We start from the raw sequence: 26137 nt of genomic DNA on the forward strand, positions 1-26137 counted from the left end.
ATAAAAACGTCATAGTATAGATAGATAGATAGATACTTTATTCATCCCGAAGGAAATTTTAGGATCCAGTAGCTTAGACAACCTTAACACAACAAACACATATACACCATATATCACACATACATAAGAATAAAAATAAAAATAAAAATCACACACAGAAATGCAATGACCATGATAAGGTATAGTATGTCGAAAAAAGCCATAATATATAGTTTGTCGAAAAAAGCAATCAAAAAGTCATAGTATAGTATGCCGATAAAAGCTATATTATAGTATATCGAAAAAAAGTGATAAAAAAGTAATAGTATAGTATGTCGAATAAAGCCATACTATAGTGCGTCAAAAAAAGTGATAATAAATGTCATAGTATAGTATGTGGAAATAAATCACAGCGAGGGCAATAGTTATATGTTCCAGATATGTGGTGCATAAAACGTGAACTCAGTGTAGTATGTTGAAAAAAGTGATTATGAAAGCTATAGTATTGTATGTGAAAAAGTGATTTAAGCACCATAGTATAGCATGTCGAAAAAAGTCATAGTATAGCATGTTGAAAAAAGTGATAAAACAGACATAGTAGTAAAAAGTTATGAAAAAAGTCATAGTAAAGTATGTCGAAAAAAGTGATTTAAAAGCCACAGTATAGTATGTCGAAAAAAGTGATGAAAAAAGTCATAGTATCGTATGTCGAAAAAAGTGATTAAAAAGTCATAGTATATTATGTCATAAAAAGTTATGAAAAAAGTTATAGTACAGTGTGTCGAAAAAAGCCATAGTATAGTACGTCGAAAAAAGTGATTTAAACGCCATAGTATAGAAGGTCGAGAAAAATCATAGTATAGCATGTCGAAAAAAGTGACAACAAAGTCACAGTATAGTATGTTGAATGTTAAAAAATGTATAGTACAATATGTCAAAAGAAAGTGGTCAATTAGCATTCACACAATTATGCTCATGCTGGCAGATCATTTGACACCATGGATGTATTAAGAGATCCTTTGACACAACAGGCTGTTTTGTTCTTTGTGGGCTATGTTTTATTCAGTCATCCACTGACGAGCCCTGCGTGAGTCTGAAAACAACTTCATCACAACACGGGTGACGTCACGACGACTCAGCTGCGAGACAAGTCGTGTTACCAGACGGACAGACATCATGGTGAGCTCGGACTGTGTTTAGCGTTCAGAAAACACTCCCCAAAGTTAGCTACAGATGTTTTTACTTGCGTGTTTTATTGTTTTTTGGACAAGTTTTAGGTTCTTCGAAGAACACGCTGTAACATGCGGTTAACTAACGTAGCTAGCTTTTTAACAAACTTCACCGCCTAGCTAGCTTTCTTTAACGTAGCATTCACGCTAGCTAACGTTATCATAACTAACGTGAGAAATAACGTTAATGATAACCTTTAGAACTCAGTTTGTTTTCTAGAAATACAGTAGTGCTGTGTGTATCTAGCTAACCTGTGAATTGAATGCATGACTAACGAACCTACTTATTTCCATCTGCTGAATTCACATCCAGCCGGAGGACATTGGCTTATAAAACCACCTGTTCACCGACACCACCTTACAAATGCAAAACCGACAGTTGATTATAACCTTTATGAACACTGCAGAAGTATATTTTTATGGTTAATTTCTGTTAATGCTACAGTAAAAGTACGTTCATTTTAGTTATAAAATTGCCATTGTCCGCCGGCATGCCTCTTTTTAAATTCCATATCAAGTGAGGCAGCCCAAGAAAGATTCAGTAGAAGCATCCTAAACTACTATATAATGAATTAAAAACATTACAACTCAAATACCTTTATATAACTTTATAAAAACAAAGGTTCAAGAAACTCCTCAACATTTCTTTTGAAATTTCTACAAGGTTATGTGGAAATGTATGGCTTATATTCCTAGCAATAATCACAAAATACTCTTCTGTTTTTGTTTGCAGTATACATTGCTCTCAGACAGTATGGTTTGCATAGTTTGGTAATACTGATAAACACTACTATGTAACCAGTGCTGCAGTCAGAACATTGTTTTAAATCAGGAACTAGTTTACAATGTCATTTTGAGAGTTTAGAGTCTCGGTTGCATGTGTCTACTGCCTTTTAAGCTATTTAAGAACTACACATTCAATTCAATTTTATTTATAGTATCAAATCATAACAAGAGTTATCTCAAGACACTTTACAGATAGAGTAGGTCTAGACCACACTCTATAATTTACAAAGACCCAACAATTCCGGTAGTTCCCCCAAGAGCAAGAATTACTACAAGCAAGTTTTCAAAAAATGTTGCAAGAATTGATCAGGATTATAAGGTGATTTTGAGTGAATCATTCAAGGCTTTCTTCTCCAAAGATGAGTAATTTTTTATGCTTAATTACTCATTTCCAAGAAACTTATGAGCACATTTCTGGTAAGCACAAGATTTAAAGTAGTGCTTTTGCAGGATTAATTGTAGAGAAACTCAGTTTTACAGATGGTTCATTAACTACATTTATATTGTGCTTTTCTAGTCTTAACCACCTCTCAAAGAGCACAGCTCTGTCGATTACATCAACTAATCAATTAATCGACAAAATCATATAAGTGTTAGTCGACTAAGAATTTCTTTAGTCGAGGACAGCCCTAATTTTGATGTTTAGTATTTCTATCTTTTTCTAGCAGTGAGTAGCTACAAATGAGCAAAAATCCAGGCCACAATGATCTCATGCTTCATTTTAAAGTCGCACAGAGGAGCATGCACCCTTTGCAGTAGGCAAATAAAACCTTCAGGAGTGTATCTTTAGTCATTACTCCTCGTTACAAATTCCCGCTTAGCTGCTGAAACATTTCAGTGATAAATAATAGGGGCCGACTATAAAGTAATCCCTATGGTATGTCCACTGTCCAGTTGTAGCATTTCTATTAGTTAAAATGCTCAACATTGAAAACTTAAATTGGATTTCACATGCAGTAGAATTTCTCATGTAAAACGTCTTCAGTCTCTTCATTTTCTATGTAAGCAGAGTCACAGTGTCTCAGCAGGGGTTTCCCACAGAGCAGTGCCTCACTGAAATCATGATGGCTCGCATTAAATATCTGAGTTTAAGTCCAACATGGTGGTGGTGTAATGTTTTCTAACTTCTCTACAGGACACGCGCACACAATATCCAGGAAGCAAACCAACAGGTTCTGAGGTGACATTGATTCAACATCGTAGACGGACTACAACATTCTGGTGGTGGCAGGTTTGTTCAATTGCATTACCATGAATTAGATTAAACTCCCTATCAGATAGAACCCAGTTAGCAGAAGGGTTCATGTTTGAGCATACTTTGCTGCACACGCCGGTCACACACTGCTCATGCCGTGAGAAACCAAGCAAAACCATAAAACTGCTACCGTTTACACTGGATACATGCAGTCTTTAAATCAATGAGAGCCCTTAGCAATGAATACAGTGTTTTTATTACACCAGAAAGACCTCTGTTCTCTGAGCAAACAGCACATATGAAATCAATGTTACTATCTTACTGTCTGCATCTGTTTTTACATTTCATGTAGTCATTAAATAGCAAGGTGGTGTAAGAGGCCACAGTGATCGCTAAGTAAACATGTACTTCCCCTAAACAAGGATGGAGATCCTGTGTGCATGTGTGACCTGTGTAAGATCTCGGATTTCATTGGCTTTCACACCTCAACTCATCTGAAGCCTAATGTAGCATGCCAACTTATGGGCTATGTGTTAGTACACAATAATTTATCATCAACGACGATTCATGTAGGGGATTGCTCCGGTGCCGCCGGAAGATTTGCCGGATGTCCCTCATTTTTGGCCAAATGTCCCTCACCTTCAGCTTTCTTTGTGTTGGCATTCTAAACTCCGGTAGATTTAAACTCCGGTAGATTTATGAGGACTATGGTTAACTGCTCCTCAGATCTCTACAGGGTAAATCCAGACAGCTAGGTAGACTGTCCAATCTGAGTTTTCTGTTGCACAACTAAAACAACTTTGAACGAGCACTTTTCACCAAAACAAGTTCCTTCCCGAGGCTATTTTGCAGATGCACAGTTATTGCCTCCAGCGCCTAGCGCTACCCAAGACAATTGTGATTGGTTTAAAGAAATGCCAATAAACCAGAGCATGTTTTTCTCCCATCCTGGAATGCTGTGTGGACTAGCCAGACCCTCCTCCGCAGCGCTGTGGAGGAAGGTCTGACAATGCGAGACTAGTACACAAAACCTGGCATGCAGGGAACAATTTCTAAACAATTTGAGTGTGGAGAGCTGCAGGACTGGAGTGGAAAAGCTGAATGGTGAGACCAACCACTAATCACTACTAAAATTCCCTTTTTGCTCATTTTAATTGATCCACATTTGGGCTGCACTCAGCTTACTGACTGTTGAGTGTCAACTGAGGTTTCTGTGGCCCCTCCAGCAGTGTGTGCACGCGTTTGGCTGCATATGTCTATGACTGTGTATGTGTCTCCGTGTTTGTCTATGTCCATGCCTGTTTGTTTCCATGTGTTTGTCAAGCCACGCGTATTTAAGTTTGTTTTCGTTAGCCCTCTTAGCCCAAAGAGTCACTAACAGGAGTGTAAATAACTATTATTCAGAAGATAGTGTACGCCTACAGGTCTAGACCACACTCTATAATTTACAAAGACCCAACAATTCCGGTAGTTCCCCCAAGAGCAAGAATTACTACAAGCAAGTTTTCAAAAAATGTTGCAAGAATTGATCAGGATTATAAGGTGATTTTGAGTGAATCATTCAAGGCTTTCTTCTCCAAAGCTGATACAGTTCCTTGTTTTGCTTTGCCTCAGATTTCTTTAGTTGATGAGTAATTTTTTATGCTTAATTACTCATTTCCAAGAAACTTATGAGCACATTTCTGGTAAGCACAAGATTTAAAGTAGTGCTTTTGCAGGATTAATTGTAGAGAAACTCAGTTTTACAGATGGTTCATTAACTACATTTATATTGTGCTTTTCTAGTCTTAACCACCTCTCAAAGAGCACAGCTCTGTCGATTACATCAACTAATCGATTAATCGACAAAATCATATAAGTGTTAGTCGACTAAGAATTTCTTTAGTCGAGGACAGCCCTAAAAACTATACACTCATTAAATAACCATTTAGCTGTAGGCATATTCTAGTACATGGGTGGACAAAATTACACACAGAGTGAATAACAATTAAGTAAAGATCTGTGTTTGCTGTTTTGTTGAGACGGCCAGAGGTGTTGACTGAACTCTCTTTTGAAGTGTTGTTACAAAAATACCCAATTAAGTCACAGAAACCCCAGTCAGACGATCAGTCAAAAAAAATAAAGATAATAAATTAAGAAAAGAAATAAAAACAAAAAGTATATGAGAAACACTACTACTACAACAACAACAACTTCTAATAATACCACCAATGTAAATTGGAGAAACAGCCTAGAAGATGATGTATAAGCACTGCACACATACAGTTCAATATTACAACCTTATATTAACACGTCAGCGTCACATGCATCAACATTCATCATAAAACATTTACATTGAGGATCTAGTAAATTTGACAGCATTGGACCAATAATCAGGCGATGTAGAATCCGCACCATGCAACGCTCCAGTTATAAAATCTCCACTAAAATATTTTCGTAAGGAATGATCCAAGAGTTGAATGAATAAATCATAAATGGGTTGGGACCAACTTTTCAGAATAACAATTTTAGCAAGGACTAAAACCAAGACGAAACAAGGCAGGACTGACAGAAAGAGGTTTGTTAAGCAAGCTACCAACAAGCTGTGTGTTTCAACTTGGACAATCACTATTCTAACATGGGGTTTCAAGGCAAGAAAAGCAAAGAGGCCTGATAGCTGCTGTCGGAATTGTTCGTTCATGGTCCAAAAAGGAAACCTCTCAAAGTCGTGACAGCTTGAGCAAACACGAGAAACGTGAATTTCTTTAGTCGAGGACAGCCCTAATTTTGATGTTTAGTATTTCTATCTTTTCTAGCACTAAGTAGCTACAAATGAGCAAAAATCCAGGCCACAATGATCTCATGCTTCATTTTAAAGTCGCACAGAGGAGCATGCACCCTTTGCAGTAGGCAAATAAAACCTTCAGGAGTGTATCTTTAGTCATTACTCCTCGTTACAAATTCCCGCTTAGCTGCTGAAACATTTCAGTGATAAATAATAGGGGCCGACTATAAAGTAATCCCTATGGTATGTCCACTGTCCAGTTGTAGCATTTCTATTCATTTTTGTAACTTGCTCTAGGCAACAGCGCAAGTTAAATGCCCAACATTGAAAACTTAAATTGGATTTCACATGCAGTAGAATTTCTCATGTAAAACGTCTTCAGTCTCTTCATTTTCTATGTAAGCAGAGTCACAGTGTCTCAGCAGGGGTTTCCCACAGAGCAGTGCCTCACTGAAATCATGATGGCTCGCATTAAATATCTGAGTTTAAGTCCAACATGGTGGTGGTGTAATGTTTTCTAACTTCTCTACAGGAGTTGACTCAGCAGGTAGAGAGGTTGATTTTGGGGCATGTCTCTGGTTGGTTAGCAAGTCTGACGGGGCGTGGTCTCTATTACTTCTTACTCTGTTGCTTGTCATGCTGTCATTTAACTAGTCAGCAGCAGTTTGAGCTGCTTCTTTTTAGCAGTTCAAACCCATTTAATAAAAATAGTATCTTTACAAGTGCTGTAGAAAGAATAATATTGTTCTTTGGTTGATTCTCCAGAATGAAGATGAAGCTCACCGTGCCACTTCTACTCCTGGTCCTGCTCTCTGTCACAGGGCTGAGCCGAGCCCAGGTCAAGACCTCTCTCCTGGATTTGACCGACAACATGTGGGGCATCCTTCCCAGTCTCAGCCGCCCAGCAAACCACAGTCGCATCTTCTATGCAGTGATGTTTGATGCAGGGAGCACAGGGACACGCATCCACATCTACACCTTCATCCAGAGTGACTCAGGTAATACTGGACAGATTACTCTGACTGGCTTTCCTCTGCTCTTTTACTGATGTTATCATACCAGCATCCAGGGTGAGAGGCAGGTTAAATCATATGTGTATTTACTTCACTAAGTGCATCATGTCATGTATTTACGTGGCCTGAGATCAATTGATTTACAATGCAAACAGCATCCTCACAGCCTCTCAGTTCTGTAAACCTGTACATTTTCACCTCCGGGGACATAGGTTATACCCAACTTCACTTCAGAAATAATCCTATTTTGTCAGATATTCAGCAAATGTATGCTAAGCAGATTTAGGCCTCTTAATGCTTTTAATAGCTGCTGCATATTTGATGTGGGCTGATCTTCTATTCTCTGTCTTTTTTTAGAGCTGCCTGTTTTGGACAATGAGATGTTCCATTCCATAAAGCCTGGTTTGTCAGCATATGCTGACTCCCCTGAAATGGTGAGTTCATTGCCAAATCTAATTGTTTAAGTCGAAGGAAAAGGTCAGCTGGCTCTACATTGTATTCAGAAACATTGCCAGTAGTCTCCCTCTGCAGAAAATCACATTGCTAATGAAAGTAAGTAGGAAGTGAGAAAAGCAAAATGACAAACAAGTGAATATTCAGCAGCCTGATTAACACTTCAGTTTTCTCAACTCACCCTGTTGTCAAAAGACAGTTCTGAGCGGTGCTGTTTTGTAGCGAGCATTTGTGTCTGTTTTTAAAGGCTGGACACACAGTGAGGATGTTGTTGAAGGTGGCCAAGAAGACTGTGCCTCGTCTGGAGTGGAAGAGAACTCCACTGGTTCTCCGAGCCACAGCTGGACTTCGGCTGCTGGCTGCAGAGAAAGCCCAGCTTCTTTTGAAGCAGGTAAAAAAGTGCATTGGTACTGAGACATGACATACTGTTAAGACCTCTGTAACATAGAGTGCAGTTTTTTTTTATCATAAGGGAGTTGTTTGGTGCTACGTTATCTGTCACTTTCTAGGGAAAGTTCAACCTCTTATCCAGGGAAGGAGCAGGCAGAAGAGGAAAGAACATTTTCAGCGTTATGGCAGGTGGTACATATTGTTATCAGAGTGGTGTGAGCTTAGTCTGGAAGGCTCTTGTGGAGGGGATAAGATGGCAATGGATGGCCCTGGGGCACCTTGGAAGATAAATGATACTTTATTAATCCCCCTGAGGGAATTAATTAATCCCTTCAAGCGGAGGGCATCTCTGTATGAGCTACCATTACAGTAGATACCATTAAGGCCATTTCTCTGCTGCTTTTCTTGGTGCCCTCATGCTCTCATTCTCCCTCTCTCCCTTTCTCTCTCTCTCTCATTCTGCCTCTCTTCCTCTTCTTCCACAGGTTCAACATGTGTTTGATGAATCTCCGTTTTTGGTCCCAGACAACAGCGTCAGCGTAATGAATGGCACAAATGAAGGTAACGTCTGCCCACCCCCTGCCCTGACAAGCAACACATTCGTCAGGTTATCGCAGCCACTCATGTTATTCCTGTAGCACTTTGTAGGTGGCATCAGTGATCCTTCTGCCCTACTTTATGTGTGCTGTGCAATTTCCATGAGGCGTCTTTTGTTGACTGCAGACTTGCAGCAGATTATTGCTGTCTTTTATGATGATATTTAAGAAAATTAAATTGCCCTTCGCCACAAAGTTGTTGTGACCTTAAAAGTCTGTAATTATATGGTGAAAAGTTGTTATTGTCTGTTGTGCCACAGTGTAACTGATTTGTCAGCATTTCAACCTTGTTTACAGAATTATAGTTCTTACTCCTGTGTTTGCACGTTTGTATATGCTGTAACCATTGTAATTTCTGTGAAAATTTGTCGTCACCTTTTCTAAAATTACCTTGTGCGTTCCACCTGAAATGTCCGTTTTCTGTTTCTTGGTGTGTTTATCTCTTTAATGTAGGAATCCTGGCTTGGATATCTTTGAACTATCTGACAGGTGAGTACTGTAAACTCGCGTCCAAATTTAACTTAATGTCTGAAACTATCATGGTGTCTTATTATAGACCCTGCTTCACAAATACAGGGTGAATGTTTACAACTATGATTCCATTGCCTCAAGGGGATAGCTCTGATCATTATCAGGCTCTGCGTTGGAATTTTTTCTACTTATGGGTTGCACATTCTGTGTCAAATAGGCCTTTTGAAGATTGCATCTAAGGTATAACTGATCAGCGCCTCTCTGATGTGGCTGCTGGATTAAAGACAGAAATGTTTTCAGGTCACCTGAATGCACAAACCAAGAAGACAGTGGGAATCTTGGATCTGGGAGGAGGATCCACGCAGATCACCTTCCTGCCAAAACTGAGGGTCAGTCATTTGATGGCATTCCTAGAGATAAACTCTTAAGTGATTAGCAGCCCACTATATATCCTTTTATATTTCACTGTAGAAAACCATTGAAAGTGTTCCGGTTGCTGATTACGTTGCCAGATTCGACATCTTTAACTCAACATTTGAATTGTACACTTACAGGTAACCGATTCGATAATCCTACATTTGAATTATATCTGACTGCATCAAATCACTTCCTGATTTAATCTCTTTTCGAGGTCATTTCCATATGTTTTTAAATTGGCTTTTGGTATTGACTAACTGTGTTAATGCTAGTGCCTTTGTTGTTGTAACTTCAGTCTGATCTGTTTTTAATTAGGAAAACCTCTATTATCTGCTTAGTCATTAGGATGGGAACAACAGGCAGACACCATTTGTTTGGCCTACTTTCAGAATGACTTACTTGTTACATACACTGTCTGTTCCTGGTTGGTTTTGTAACTGCATCACAATCCTTTGACTTCATCCAGCTACCTTGGAAATGGACTGATGGCAGCGCGACTGGCCACACTGGGTGCTGTAGGTGCAGAAGGTACTGTACACGAGCAAGAGTTGCCATTAGCTGTGTGTGTGTGGGTCTCTGAAGGATACTGAGACATAACAGTGAGTCAGTTCTCTTCTCTTAGTGCTCTCTCTGGTGTTGTTACCTTCCGGCCTATTTCTCCAAATACTGAGCAAAGAATGTAACGAGAGATGTTTTTTTCTGGGATGCAATTTCAAGTGAGTTCCTGAGATTAAACACCGAAGGACTTTGGAGAAAATTGTGTTAGTGACTGAGTCAGTCTCAGACCATGGTGACCTGGCGTGAAGCCGTTGAGCCTGTTAGAAGATTAAACAGGTCACGTCTGTGCTCTAACAGGGTTGGAGTGGCGGGTTTTTAAAAGTTCCTGCCTGCCAAAGAAGTTCAGGGATGAATGGAGATTTGGAGGGCTGACCTATCAAGTGAGCGGGGACCCTGATGGTAAGATCCTATTTATACTTGAAGTATAATCAGCCTGTTGAGTCGAGTAAAACCAAAGATACTGTATGTGGGAATCAACATTTTTAAACATCCCTGTGAATTTTATTGTGATGAGGGATTTTCAGACTACAAACATCCAGAGTAAATCAGAGTATGTGACAGATTTGAGCGAATACAAAACTGAACATTCTGTGACTGCAAGCAAACATCTGCAGTTATGGTTCTGAAGCCCATTAGAATGGACTTAGGTGAATTTAGCATAATTTCATGTTGTTCCAGCATATATTGCATAATTTACATTGCTGTTTTTTTCTTTTCCAGGTTATGCAGGGTACAAGCTTTGTTATCAGGAAGTACTTAAAGTGGTGAAGGGGATAATTCATCAGCCGTATGAGCTCAAAGACAGCAACGTATTCTATGCATTCTCCTATTACTTTGACAGAGCTGTGGATGCAGGCCTTATCGGTTAGTACACACACCCTCTGTACACACCTTACATAATTATACAGACCCAGCAGGATGTCATTACCCATGCGAATGCAAGACGGAGGCAGGGAAATGTGAGTCATCTGCACTTGTCTCAGTGGATTTGTCGAACTATAGGTGTGTAGTTATTAGAGAAATTGCTTTCCTCTGCCAGTCCAAGCTGAACGGGCACAAGCTCTATTATTAGCATCATGGAAGTGGGCAGGTAGATGATTAATAAATGGTATAGCATTAAAAATGTGACCCCAATCACTTCCTGTTGCAGATGGGGTCCGAGGAGGGATGCTGGAGGTCAGAGACTTTAAGAAGAGAGCTAAAGAGGGTGAGATGGGAAAAGCAATGCATCCTCACTATGACAGATCTGCAGCTTCCCTGTACATGACACACAGTGTGCATCTCAATAGTCTGGACTTGTGTCCTCGCTGCTATCTGAAATCCTGCCCTCATGCTATCAGCAGAATACAGATGACAACCTAACAGACACATGGATTCCCCTTTTTTCTGCTCAGTGTGCAATAAGATGACCAAGTACCCTCCGATTAGTTCTTTCCTGTGTATGGACCTGACCTACATCACTTGTCTGCTCAAGGATGGATTTGGCTTCAAGGAGAGCACTGTGCTGCAGGTGAGCATTACACAACCCAACCTACAGGGTTTGTGGCATTGCTTTTATGGAGGCAACAGATGGAATAGTTTTCAAAAGCTTGTAAACTTGCAAGGCATTATAAAATCAACTACTTGTGTCAGAAGTTGTGTAGCTCAGACTTAAGAGTTGTATGACTCATAAACTTACATAAAAAGACATGAGCATGGTTACGTTTAAAATAGCCTCAATTTAGCATTTGTTAGTACCATTAGATAAGGAGACCATGGCATTGATGGCTATGAGTTATCCTTTTCTGTCACCTGACATTTGCAAAAAACAAATTGTATGATATATTTCACTAAAGAAGTGATGCCCCATATCTAAAATGGGGGCACAATTCATGCTAAAGGAAAGATTGTACACAAAAACTGTTAACTTTTTTATTTCAATAAATATAAAAGGCATTTGAGTGATTTGGTGTTGGGTTGTTTTTTTTCCCTCCTAGTTGACCAAAAAAGTGAACAACGTGGAGGCAAGCTGGGCATTGGGCGCCACGTTGGACCACTTTCACAACCTGAACATCCACTGAGAAGGGAGGAACAGCCACTGCTGATTTAGGTGGTGCTCAATAACAAACACGGGTAACGTCGTGCACTACCTTATCTAACGGCCCCAGACATCTGCAGTGTTTCATAAGGAGGGAGCCAACCTCATGAGTAGTTCTTAATTTCTCATGAAGCAATTATTCTCAAGTGTTGATGTAAATGAGCAATGTGTTTCCTACTCGGAGAACAAGTCAAGCACTGGAGGTTGACATTAGAGTGAAAGATGTTACCAATGACACTCAGTTAGTGCAGCTTTGGGCCATTACTGGATACACAATTAGTTGTTAAGCTGGTTGTGCTGTGACCAGTGTTTACATGCAGCAATGTGATATACTGTGCTCCGGTAGTTTCTATATCAAGTGTTTGGTAGTTAGTAATAAGGATAATGGGGTATACACATGTCTGGTACATTTAAATTTGACAGTCGATCATATCAGCCATTGAAGTTATAAAAAATAAGTGGCACTCATTTTCCGTTGGAGAATAGCATCACTGCATTTCAACCCCAGACTGCTGTTTACAATGTTAATGCACATAACACATGGACATTATATTTTCATAAACTTTGAACCCGTCTCAGTATTTCTTTGGGAGTATTTGTTTTCAAAAACTAGAGAAAAAAAGGTCGTTTGTACAAACGTTGCCATTTGACACTTGTCAAAATAAAACCATCATCGGTTGCTAATTACAAATATCTACAGGGGTGAAAGTCAGCAATTCATCTATTTACAAATGAGATGTCTACGTTTAGTCCAATGTGACTGTCAGTCTAGCGTTAGGCAGTGTGTGACATTTTTCATAATGGCAGACTACAGCAGCGCCACCACATCTTCTCCATATGCATGGTCTTCTGTCGTCATGGTCACCAGTTCATGTGGCTGAGAGAGAACAACCACTGAGTCTGAAGAGCCTGGAGGGAGGGGACACAAAGATCCTTCAAAGTTCCAAGAGAAACTACCTGGGAACATGAATGCTGTCAGTCATTAGGAGACAAAGCACCTTTCAGGGCCAAAACTCTACTAGAACATTTGTCCTTGAGTTTCTGCAAGCTTTCACCTGGTTATGCCGTTTTGATTTTAATGCTGACAGGCCAATTTAGGAAGCTGAAGGACATGTACAGACCCATGTAATACTGAGCCTATAAAGTATTCAGTCCAAGGGGGTCAATACTTATTTTCAGGCATTACATATGGACTTTAAAGCACAATTCCGGCGCAAAATGAACCTAGGTGTTAATGTGTACCGAATCAACCGTTCTCTGGGATGTGTTTTCATGCTAATCGAATGCATCTCTAGAAACAAGGTACCGCAAACCGCTAATTAGCTTCTTACGCTAGCCTTCAGGGCAGAGAGTAAATCGCAATTTAGGGACCCTCCCTCATTATGCTACCGTTGAAGTGTGGTGCTATTTTGAGCCTTGTTAGTGGTGTAGAAATAGTGATTTACCCTCTGCCCCGAAGGCTAGCGTTAGAAGATAATCACCGGTTTGCGCTAGCTTGTTTCAGCTAGAGACACATTCGATTAGCATGAAAACATATCCCAGAGAACGGTCGACTCTGTATACATATGTTATTAACCCCTAGGTTCATTTTGTGCCGGAATTGTCCTTTAAGCTCTGACAAATGGGAACAATTTCAAACAAGTGTGTTGAAATCTATATATGCTATATATCCCAAAATGTATGTTACCACAATATAATGTACAAAACTATTAGGGCTGCCACCTCTTAGTCGATTAGTCGACTAATCGGTCGTTTTGGTCTTAGTCGACTAAGATTTCTTTAGTTAATGAGTCATTTTTTATGCTTATTCATGCTTAATTACTCATTTCCAAGAAACTTATGAGCAAATTTCTGGTAAGCACAAGATTTAAAGTGGTGCTTTTGCAGGATTAATTGTGGAGAAACTCAGTTTTACAGATGGTTCATTAACTACATTTATATTGTGCTTTTCTAGTCTTAACCACCTCTCAAAGAGCACAGCTCTGTCGATTACATCAACTAATCGATTAATCGACAAAATCATATAAGTGTTAGTCGACTAAGAATTTCTTTAGTCGAGGACAGCCCTAAAAACTATACTACTCATTAAATAACTATTCTAGTACATGGGTGGACAAAATTACACACAGAGTAAATAACAATTAAGTAAAGATCTGTGTTTGCTGTTTTGTTGAGACGGCCAGAGGTGTTGACTGAACTCTCTTTTGAAGTGTTGTTACAAAAATACCCAATTAAGTCACAGAAACCCCAGTCAGACGATCAGTCAAAAAAAATAAAGATAATAAATTAAGAAAAGAAATAAAAACAAAAAGTATATGAGAAACACTACTACTACAACAACAACAACTTCTAATAATACCACCAATGTAAATTGGAGAAACAGCCTAGAAGATGATGTATAAGCACTGCACACATACAGTTCAATATTACAACCTTATATTAACACGTCAGCGTCACATGCATCAACATTCATCATAAAACATTTACATTGAAGATCTAGTAAATTTGACAGCATTGGACCAATAATCAGGCGACGTAGAATCCGCACCATGCAACGCTCCAGTTATAAAATCTCCACTAAAATATTTTCGTAAGGAATGATCCAAGAGTTGAATGAATAAATCATAAATGGGTTGGGACCAACTTTTCAGAATAACAATTTTAGCAAGGACTAAAACCAAGACAAAACAAGGCAGGACTGACAGAAAGAGGTTTGTTAAGCAAGCTACCAACAAGCTGTGTGTTTCAACTTGGACAATCACTATTCTAACATGGGGTTTCAAGGCAAGAAAAGCAAAGAGGCCTGATAGCTGCTGTCGGAATTGTTCGTTCATGGTCCAAAAAGGAAACCTCTCAAAGTCGTGACAGCTTGAGCAAACACGAGAAACGTGGACTGTCAAAGAGTGACAGTTGTTACCAAAAGACTGACACAAGCAATGATTCAAAAACACTTCGCAGGACATTAGCAACACCACAAGTTGACTCAACACCTCTGACACTGACAGAACAGTGTAAGCTTCACTATATTATTGTTGGGACATGTTATTCAGTCCACCCTGTATGTATTGGGTTTTCCCTGCCATCGTGTGTAAAAGGCATACCTGGTGATCTCAGCATGGCATGGTGAAGATTCATGGGTTCAACAGTTGTTGTCATGGTGACCATACCATCTCCATTTTCGCCGTCTGCCTCCAGCAGGCTGCTTTGTGTCAGAGCCTCTCCTGTCAGTCACAGACAACAGACAACCAACTTTAGCTTTTCCTACAAAAGTAGCAACACACACTGTACTCAATCCACCATCTTTATAGGATTTACAGCAAACAACTTAGTCATTCTGAGAAGTCAATGTTCAAAGCTGAAATCTGCTCATTATTACTAAATTTAAATTACCTTTGACGCTTGTGTGAAAATGTTTTTTTTTGTTGTTGTTTTTCAGGACTGTAGTTATTCCAACACAGTCGAGTCAATAATTCATCCAGTAACTCAGAAAGTACCCCTCTGTTGTGAAGCAGCATCTTCCTTTGCTCTGCTTTTACAAAAGACCAGCCTATTTGGGGAGACTGACCCGAATAGATCTGCTGCTTATAATTAGAGCTTCGGCAGCGCTTCCTCTGTGGTGCTTCCCCACTGCTACGCAAATGTGACAAGTAGGCAAATGCGCTGTCTGCTTTCAATGTTTCACGCCACAAAAAACTCATTTAAGCTGATCTTGTACAATTAGACCATATATTGGAATGTAAAAGAGCTCAATGAGAGACGCTTAATTAATTAATCTGAAGAGGTTCTGAAACTGATACTAAGAATAGAGGCAGGAGTGAACTTGGGTAATTTTCCCACAACTGCAGTGGGAAATTTGTAAGGTGACGGCAAAAAGACATTTGAGTGAGGCATGAGAAGCTGGAAGACATAAATTTGAGTTGCTGTGCCATTTTAACTTGGTAAATACATACTTTTCAGACAAATCTGACCCCATCACAAGACACCCAACAGGCCTATTTCTGCAGTAGAGCTGTGCTGTCTCTACTTTTCCAGAGATATGTGCAGTCTAAAACAATTCAGCTACTGGCCCTGAAGAATACTGGCCCTGAAATATAATTTGAATGATACATTTTTAAGCGCCAAAAGTCATTAATTATTTCAAGAAATGTTTCTAAATGTAACAAACCAACCCTATCTCTATGCACATTTAAAAATGTATGGGCTGCTTGAAGCTACATAATCCAAGGATTAGCATAACCATCCACTGCACTGTGTGCGTGCGTGAAAGAAAGACCTGTTTCTCTGCTTTCACTGCTGAGCGCGTCCTCTCCGTGTCTCTTCCTCATGTGGACGTTTCTGCTGCCGGACTGAGAGAAAGTCTTCCCACAGATCCCACAGTGATGAGGCTTCTCACCTGAGAAACACAAAGAGATCCTGTGATCCCATCTGCATCTCTTCAAAGTAAATGATGATATACTATGTCTGTAGCACACCAATCACAAAAAAGTGCTCAGCTATACAGCTGTTAACTCTGTCCCACTCACCAGAATGTACTAGCATGTGTTTTCGTAGACTGGAATACTCTGCAAAGGATCGCCCACAGCCATCTGCTTCGCATAGAAAAGGCTTCTCTCCTGGAAACACACACACACACACACACACACACAGTTGATCTCTACTATAGTAAGAATTAATGTAGTAAACTTACAGAACTCATGCTGACAGCTGACCTATTTTGACGCACAAGAACGCAAAAAGTTGAATATCATTTCATCCAACTAAGTGGATATTATAGTGCATAGAAAGCTGTTCTTCCAGACATATGGGCAAAATATAAACACTGTATAGTGTAGCAGTAGTCTAGTAGTCGAAGCAGACTGTGGAACAGGCCATCAGAAATAATCTTAATGTCACCCTAAATAAAATATGACAGAGTACTGTTACTTATTGCAGCAGTGAAATGGAGGCGCCGGTGCTGCTGACTCTTCAAATCTCTGGCCATGACTGCACCAAGGAAGCATTAAATGAGCAGAGCCAAATGGCCTGAGTCAGTTATTGCTTCCAGCGTGTTTGGGCCTTTATACACAAGTATCTCCTGCTCCCCACCTGTGTGTATGCGTCTGTGGTTCTTCAGGTTTCCAGCTGTGGTGAACTTCTTGCCACAGTTCTTCTCCTTGCAGATGAAGGGCTTCTCACCGTTGTGAGTTCTCATGTGAACCTGCAGCCTCTGCAGCACGTAGAAACTCTTCCCGCAGCCCTCTGCGCCGCACCTGAACATTCGGTCATTCCTGGGAGCCGAGATAACCAAACACACAAGCCTCGGTGTCTCCTGTGCACACGTTTCATTTGCAACAGCCCACCACAATGTCAGACAGGGCAACCACAAATAGATTCCTCCTGCTCCTGCACTACAAATACACACTTCTTTCTAAGCCTCCGCTGTGTTTCTCCTGTTAGGCTGCTCTCCGTTCGATCACTGCTTTGACTTAACTCCAACAAATAATATGAACAGCTTATCATAACACAGCTGTCTTTGTGATTGATGAACAGTAAAGCCGACACTAAATGTACCACTTTCATAAACTAACTTAGTCTCAAAAGCTGGGCAAAACAAGGCAAGATGCAAGTAGTATTTACTCTGATGTTTACATAAAATAAATCCTATTGTCAGGAATATTATGAATTTTGCTGTAGACAATAAAAGGTCTGACGAAATCTATGAAGATGATTCAAATTGATTTTCTTTGCCTGCACACTTTTAATGGGTGGGGAACAGACGCACTTTACAGTAATACCTTGTGTTTAAGACTTCAAACATCTGTTTTGCATTTTGGTTTTACTAATAATACGATACTTAAAAGCTACTGTGTGTAATAACTTGTATAAAAAGGCTGGAAACTGTATTAGACTGCAAGCCTTTATTATTGTTTTTAAATGTGATATGTTTTCACATAAGCCAGGATTTGCACAGAGTTAAATATTCATACTTGTGGCAATGGCATGTTGGAACTGTTGTCTGAATCCATTATCTTCCCTGGCCGTGTGTGTATTGTGTCACCTGTGTGTTTTGAGGTGGTATTTGAGATGAGCCGGCCAGGTGAACGTCCTGCAGCAGCCCTCAAAGGAGCAGCGGAGGATCTGCTTGGAGAGGGGGCGGCTGGTCCGAGACGGCAGCTCTCGCTTGTCCCCGTCTGCTGTCAAACTGTGTGTGTGGTCACCTAGGCAACCAGAAGAGGAAAGTGAGCGGGGTTGTGCAGAAAACAATACAGGAGTGCCAGGCGGCCGGCCTCTGGAGCCTGGCTGTATAAAAGCTAATCATCGGGAACTGACTGAGACCTGCCCAACAACTGCAGCCAAAAGAAAACCACCCGAAGCTGAATGCAATCACTCGCTTTTCACCTGCTTTGAATGCCTTTAACAGGTCCAATTTTGCATACGGCGTGCCAGCAGTAATGCACCTAAAACTGATACCCCACTGCTAATCTACAGCAAGTTAGTAGGAGGGCAGCCATTACACTGGCTTTAATCCCGCACTGAAACCACTTAGTCTGCTGCAGACATTTTATTCAACAATGTACAAAGTATTTTAAGCCCTTTCTTAACTGGTGCACTAGCTCAGAATAAGACATCATAAACCACGGTAAACAGACCCAGGTTTCGATGGGAGGAGATCAACTAGGAGCCGACAAAGATGAAAATAAACTTCACTCTCCTATCAATTTTCTAAACAGGACCTCTGGCTGCAATTCGGCTCAGAAGGAGTTCAAAGATCAGAGCTGTAGCTAGGAGGCAGGGTTGTCTTGAATGTCATGGGCAAATTCTTTATCTCTCATGCAGCCTGTGGAGGGAAGTTAAAAGTGGCTGTGATGAAGTCCTGACTCCTGGTGTGGGTCAACAGCTTGCTACGGCACTGTGCGTGCGCTGCAGGAAATGAACATTTGTCTTGGGTCAGAAGGGAGTGAGCAACAGGTTAAGATATAATGTTGGCAAACGGAGAAGCTGCAGTAAACAACTCTCGACAATCAAAGCAGAGTTTGGAAACTAATTCTGTCAAACACATTTTCTATCATACTTGATTTGGAAACTTTTGGAATCTATTTGCCTATTTGACTACAGGGTCAACATTTTGGTTAACAGCTATCAGACTTTTTCTTGGCTGGGAGCAGTTGCTATGCAACCAGGGAAAACTGCAGGACCCGGCCAAAAAACAAAACAGTCCCTGGGCGCAAACACGATATAACATGTTAATAAGTTAGTTTTAGAGGTGCTCTTTCTGATCACCTGTGTGTCCTCTCCCCTGTCATGTCTTTGTGGTTACTGCTCTGTTTTTTCCTGTTGTCTAACCTGTGTCTGTCTTTCTGATCACTGCACACTTGTACCCTCTGAAGCCTGCATTAGTCATACTACTAAATGCACATTAAATCCTCACAGACAATATGTGCTGAAGCATGATCAATGTTTCACCATAATGGGCCATTTAGACCGTCACTTGATATTTGCAGTCAGACTTGCAAATCCGTTTAGACGAAGTTACTAATTCATTTTGATTTAGAGACTTATGATGAGAAGTGTTGAACACAGTTTCAGTCGGTGCTGATTACCCTTCATTTTCATCTCGGCGCTGACCTCATTTCTCTTCTTTCTGTCTTTGATACCTGCTATAATAAGTAGAACAGCCAACGATGTTGTCTTACCATAAACATGTGCAGCTTCCTGTACACAGCCTTCATTTCGTCTTTATTTTCTCTCTTTTCATTTTACATGACATCACAGACAGGCTGTATTGCACATGCCACTGGCACTGCGCACATCTATAAACAGCAACGTGGTAGTATTTTATTATGAAGCGCCTGTTTGACTTTACTGTAAAGGACCTCTAAGACAAAGTGACATTTACCGTTACTGACACTTGCAGCTCTGGCGTCTTGGCTGGCCTTGGCATCTCTGGCAAGCTGTGCCCGCGTGGCGGCAATCAGGCTGTCGTGTGCCAGCTCTTGTACCCGCAGATACCAGGGAGCACTGCCATCGATCCCATAGTCCCCTGATGAGACCCCCTCATCGTCATCCTCCCCGGCGCCATCTGCGGCGAAGATCAGGGACTCTGAGGAGGCTGTGATGCCTGAGAGGGAAGAAAAGAACCACTGTGAAACAATTAAATTCAAAGCCAAATGCAACACACTGCACGATCATCAATGGCCTCAGTCCGATCATCAATGGCCTCAGTCCCTCTGGGACACATTTATGAATTCATTATTGTCCTCCCATCACGCTCGGCAGTTTTGGGTTTGATGTTAGAGCTTTATTCTGAAAGGCTATGAGTATGCTGGACAACTCTCGAATTTCCCCACATGGATGAATAAAGTATCTTCTATCTATCTATCTAACACACATTGAAAAAGCACAAACACGCTAAAAAAACAACAACAATCCCTTATTTAGGATTTGAATTTAATGTAACAATAGACAGAAAGTGATTCTGTCTGCTTAAAAGCCTTTTCTATCCTTCACATTGGAACACAGCACACTGCACAAAAGGTGTAAGTTAATTTATTTGGCTCCCCTGCCATGGTCTGATGAACCAAGAGAATGGGCCTGCCAAGGTTCATTTCTTCCAGCCAAAATAATTCACAGTTCTTCATGAAAATGTATCACTCCATTTCTTTTTAGCGCTGTGTGTAGAATCGGGAGCCGTGCGAGACACAAAGTGCTGACACAAGATCAGATTTAGTGAGTTTTAACTTTAAACTTCTCACTCTTTTAAAATGGTGTTTGAAATCCATCAGGAAGTGACTCATCTTACAGGAAGCAGCTTTGGACTCTGTCAGTAGTTAAGGGTTGGTTTAGTGTTTCTTTACCTTTTGCAAGGTTCAGTAGTACGTAGGAAGGGCTGTCTGACTGTTGGAGGTCATGGAGGATGGGTGGGGGGCTGGGTGAGGCCCGTGGATGAGTGTGTGTCTGGACCACTAACGGGCCTCGCTCTGACACGCCTCCGAACTCTGACAGGGAGGGAGAAGTCTCAGGCCCATGGCTCAGGCCTCCATCTGAGGAGAAAACCATTGTTTGTTTGTTTGTTTTAGTCCTGAATTAAACACTGCACCGTTATCTGCAAATTAATATCACAAATAATCAAACTATGTTTACACTGTCAAATAAGTGCATGGTAATTGATTGATTTAGTGACATGAGTGTAGACTAGCAAAAATATAGATATGAAAATAACCTTTTCAATTATGTAATGGGCAAATGTATTTACCCACGTCTATTAGGGGTGCACGATTCAGAAAATGTCACGATTGGATTCAAAATCAATTTTCGATTCAAAAAACGATTCTCGATTAAAAGAAAAAAACGATTCACAGTATCTAAATGTAGTTACTTTTCCCATGTGATTGCAGTAGACATACAATTTATAAAAAAAAAATTTAAATTGAAAAATTAAATATGAATCGATTTTTCGAATTCTATATATCGATTTTGAAATCGGTAGAGCTTGAATCGCGATTCGAATATGAATCGATTTTTTTGCACACCCCTAACATTTATAAGGCTTCAAGGATACACATAATGAAATTCGTAGGAAACGCTGAATATAAACACATCTGTGTTTGCTTACAAGAAAACCCCGCAGGGCACCTTGAATATATAAATACATACAATATCTATGATTAGTTCTATCTGCACTGTCAAAGGTGCACTTTTTTTCAAAGTAGCTTTACAGGGAATCATACACACACAGCCAAATGATCATAGACACAATGTGTCATGAGGGGCATTTGTCCATCCAAACGGAAAAGCTACTGATGATGAAGTATTTTAAGCAAATGATAATCCTATTTTCTATAGCGGAGTCAGATGGAGCTTGTCAGATCTAAAAGGGAATCTTGATCATCTGAAGGACATGGAGATGTTGTGAAAGAAGAATATCCCCAAACCTCAAACACTGTGAAAAACACTACACAAAGTACAGGTACTCCAGCCAGGGAACCTCTGAAACATTTAAAAAAAATGTCTTAACATTTCTTAGTGTGTGTGATTGTGCAATAGTCTTAGTGACATAACAGCCTGTAAAAGTAAATGCAGGTCTTCCAAGGTCCCCACACACACACACACACACACACACACACACACACTTTCCAAGCATTTTCTAAGTCTTCTCTACATATTCATACTATTATCTAGAAACTCCATACTTACAATGTTTACATCTTTCATACATTATGGGCATTATTCAACTTTTAAAGCCAGTAAACCAGTTTAATGTCAGCTTTTTAACATCAAGCATTCACACTGCAATTTCAGAAATTGCCTTCTCTACTTTGTCATGGACTGCTGCAGTTGAATTAAAAAATGTGGTATATACATTCCATGACTTGTACACTTTGATGCAGAACTGGGGGGAGAGGGAGCAGAAACAAGTTGGCAAACAACATGACAAACTTGTTAGCATAGCAAACAGTTGCTTATTAACTTATCCAATAGTTACGGAGCAACATTTTCATTCATTCGTGTTTCTGGCCACCTTTTAGCTCTGTTTTGGTCTCTACCAACTCCTGAGGGAAATATCTGACTTTTTAGCTGCTAAATGCTTCACTATGTTCACCAGCTAGTCACTAACTGTGTCTGTCTGCTGTTTGGTGGTGAGCAGGTAGTGTACAGTTCATTTTAAGAGCTTTTTCGCTGAAAACAGCTGCCTGCAGCATCTGAAAACAACAGCAGTGACAGTGAACCAACAGCTAAACGATGAGCTGGTACTTTAAATCTCTGTATAGCGGAGGGGAGCTGCAGATTCAGGTGATACTTCTCTGTAGCTTCATCACTACAAGCCACCCCTTTCACATTGTCATTTGATACAGAGAGACAGGGCTCACATCGTAGGAGCTGAAAAATAAATAAAAAGATTTGTGCAATGTTGTAATTTATTTTTATTTTATAAAATGAATATCGAAAAAAGTTACGTTCAGGAATCGGTATCGAAGTCCCGATAGCGGTATCTGAAATGGTATTGAACATTTTTTAACGATACCAAGCCCTAGTGTTACCAGTTACCACATGTTACACAATACCACAAGTGATTTGTGTGTGAATCCTTTTAATCTCTAAATATTAAAGTGGCTATAATCAATGTTTTTACTATAACTATGACTTTTACGATGTGTGATGTTAGACAGTCAGCTTTATTAGATCTAGATCTAGAAGCATGCTGCATGCTGATTGGCTCACTGAAGCTGATGAGATTTACTCATTTAGGTATTTAAATTTGGTATTGAATGACTAGGCATTTTTCGATACTTGATACTTTAGAGGCAATTCGGTCGGTGTCTAAAAAGTACAGAATTCAGTACCCAGCCCTAGGTGACACTGAAAATGAGTAAGCTCGGAATAGTACTGCTAGTATTGTGGTGGACAAAACCATAGCAGAGGCTGCTGACCTGTGAGCTCCAGTGGGCTGCACAGCGAGCTCTCAGCTGGAGGCAGCAGAGGCAGAGGCAGGGGCAGGGGCAGGGGCAGGCAGGGGTGTTTGGACTCTGAGTCCTCCAGACCCTGCACCAACGGGATGGATGCGTTTTGCACAAACTGCACCAGCAGCTGAGAAGAGAAAAAGAGAGGAGCCAAGCTCGTGTCTTATTTAATGCATTATTCCAAAGTCTCCTGCATCTGCAAATTAACATGGCTCATGGAAATGATGCCAATACCTCTGGTTTGGAGTCAAGCTCATCAGAAAGCATGGGTCACCCTGTGTGGAACCTGCAGAAGGATAACACTGATCCATCAAAGGCACCCAATTTTGCAATGATTGGCACACGTCTAATAAAACTAATTCTTACCTCAAATTTCACCTGCTAAATGTTGGATTCTGTGTCGGTCATACGGGGTGGGTGCAGGTCGTCTTTGAGTCAAAACCATCGCACAATCTGCGGTCAAACAACAGGACAAAACGTCAAATGAGCAAGTGAACGTTGAGGCTTTTGCTAGCTGACAGCGAATCGCTACAACTTGACAATTAAATGCCAAAAACAAGGCAATCAAACAATGCGGCTAAATGTAGCTAAAGGTTGACATTGACTGCACCGCGTCAGTCTAAACTGTGGTGGATAAAACATGCAGATGACAGACTGTCTTGTTAAGTTAGCTAGCAGGGTTAGCAGTTACCAAACTAGCTACCGGGGCTAACAGACAGATGTTAGCTGCTGCCCGGTGCCAGAGCCCGCCCGCTGGCGACACACTGTACGTATATTTAATGTAATTAAATCTTAAGTGACATGAAACTAATTATTTTTACCTTGTTATAGTTGTATAGCTGAGCTAAACAGTGAGTGTACTATTCATCTTCTTCTTCTTTGAGTATGAACGGGATGCTTGCATCCTTAGTGTTGCATTACTGCCATCTACTGGAGTTAGCAACCGCCTGCCCTACAGTATGCATTTTCCACACAAGGATCCATGATCGTCGACGCCACCCAGTGGTCTAAACTGTAAACTACAATCAGAAAATGATTGAGGCAGTATTGCTTATTGTAAACCATAAATAAATAAATAAAATAATATTTATTTAAAAATAAAATATACTGTCAGTAAGTGACCTGAGACATGTCTTGGTCTTTTTATTGTATTTAAATGTTGAGGTCTCTTAGGCAACTGTAATTGACAATATTATATGTTCATCTTAAATGATACAAGCACTCTGTGTATTCTTATCAAAAGGTCTTGAAGACTTTTTTTTAAATATATTCATTCATTGTTTGTTTGTTGGGTTATTTCTTCACTGGAGCAGTGGTATACAGGCATATGGGCTATAGCCAAGGCGATATTCACCCCTTTCTCGTTTAGCATTCACTTTTAAGTAGCCTATCCTTATTTTAAAGCTTTCCAAGTAAGTGTAAAAACAAGGACGACTCCGGCTTTTCGTTGTTCTTAAAGTACAGACATAAAAATACACGATTGAGATTTCAAAAATGTTGAGTTCAAAATATTGAGATTCAGATTGAGTTCCAAAAATGTCACACAAAAAATGAACTTATTTGCAATATAGGCTTTGTGGCTCCTGAAGTGTAATCTCTTGTGTTTGCAAAATCCACACATTATTCTGTTTGTGTTGTCCATTTTTGCTGTTAAGTGCAGACACTTCTCACTTTCTATGAGTATGTGGAAAACTCTAAAAAAAAAAATAAACATCTCAGTCTTCCTCTTTCTCACCTCTATCCAAGATTCAAGACATGATGCTCCTCCTTATGTAATCAAGAAGCAGTACTATCATTTGGCCAAATATCGCTGTAAAAATGAGACATAAATCATACCCAACAAACAAGGTTTCTTTGGAATAACATTTATTACACCAGCAATGAGCCTCAAACTAAAAATGTACAAAAATAAACCCAAAGCATGTTACATCAAACCCTTTCTCAAAAAAACAAAAGAAAAAAAATCCTAACATCTGATGCTGTTCGGTTTTCACACTTTTAAGAGATGCATGTCATGGCATGTAAGAATTTCAGTTGTTTCTACAACTTTATTATCACATTTGGGAAACATACATCATTACTGTAGCACACAAATCATTTAGGTTACTTCATAAATGATTTGTGGGTCTTCTGGAAGATCTGTTGGATTAAAAACTCATACATTGAGCTTTTATTTATTTATTGGTAATGTAGAAAAGTCTATAATGTCAACATTGGTTGCTAGAAGCTTAACTGTGTCTGCGCAAAAAGAGCCAGTTTGGCTGCTCTTATTAGCTTGAACCACATCCATTTTAGTGGGAAGACACAAAATACTTGGAACCGGTCAGGAAAACTAAAATGTTCCAAAATGGAATTTTTTTTTTTAAGACATTTGGAGAGTTTTGTGGTCAGCTACCACAATAACTATAGTAGTGTTTAGAGGGGAGATACTGAGCCAGTCAACCACAAAAAGATTGCACAGTGCATCTGGGGCAGACAGTGGAACTGGTGCACTGCAGAGTAAGATGACCTCAAATTTCTTCAATGCAACATCAAACTATGAGCCAGAGGGTAGAGTGTTTAGACACAGCATTGTTTTCCAGTAGGACAGTGACCCTAAACATGCATCAAATCTGGTTTGGGAGACTAAAACGTAATGATTAATTTACAGTGGATATTGTTGAAACACATCGTATCACCTGCTACTGAGTCCTCTTCTGTCAAAATGTCCACTGATTCTGTCTGATGAAGGCATAACTGTTGACATATCAGTCCATTTACAAACTAAAAGC

At 40.0% G+C, this 26137-nt stretch overlaps 2 protein-coding genes across 3 annotated transcripts; one reads left to right on the forward strand and one right to left on the reverse strand.

Moving 5' to 3' along the window:
* Positions 1-1038: 1038 nt before the first annotated feature.
* On the forward strand, positions 1039-12346 carry LOC116057924 (ectonucleoside triphosphate diphosphohydrolase 5-like). The gene is made up of 14 exons (XM_031310503.2): positions 1039-1158; positions 6719-6951; positions 7324-7400; positions 7667-7810; positions 8295-8370; positions 8859-8894; positions 9177-9265; positions 9348-9430; positions 9760-9821; positions 10149-10250; positions 10572-10715; positions 11002-11058; positions 11246-11361; positions 11828-12346. The coding sequence occupies exons 2-14, from the start codon at positions 6720-6722 to the stop codon at positions 11909-11911; spliced, it is 1302 nt and encodes a 433-aa protein (XP_031166363.1). The 5' UTR covers positions 1039-1158; position 6719; the 3' UTR covers positions 11912-12346.
* On the reverse strand, positions 11749-24318 carry znf410 (zinc finger protein 410). 2 transcript variants are annotated; one of them, XM_031310500.2, is made up of 13 exons: positions 24188-24318; positions 23733-23819; positions 23601-23652; positions 23337-23493; positions 20763-20948; positions 19805-20026; positions 17966-18125; positions 17014-17195; positions 16452-16541; positions 16202-16321; positions 15319-15475; positions 15030-15149; positions 11749-12837 (listed from the first exon to the last, which is right to left on the reverse strand). In XM_031310500.2, exons 3-12 carry the CDS (start codon positions 23631-23633, stop codon positions 15068-15070), a joined length of 1389 nt encoding a protein of 462 aa, XP_031166360.1. In that variant the 5' UTR covers positions 23634-23652; positions 23733-23819; positions 24188-24318; the 3' UTR covers positions 11749-12837; positions 15030-15067. The 2 variants fall into 2 exon arrangements, with proteins under 2 accessions (XP_031166360.1, XP_031166361.1); XM_031310501.2 differs by lacking the exon at positions 15319-15475 and having other exon boundaries at positions 24188-24314.
* Positions 24319-26137: the final 1819 nt, after the last annotated feature.

This window comes from Sander lucioperca, chromosome 19 (genome assembly GCF_008315115.2).
Source record: "Sander lucioperca isolate FBNREF2018 chromosome 19, SLUC_FBN_1.2, whole genome shotgun sequence".
Classification (NCBI taxonomy): domain Eukaryota; kingdom Metazoa; phylum Chordata; class Actinopteri; order Perciformes; family Percidae; genus Sander; species Sander lucioperca.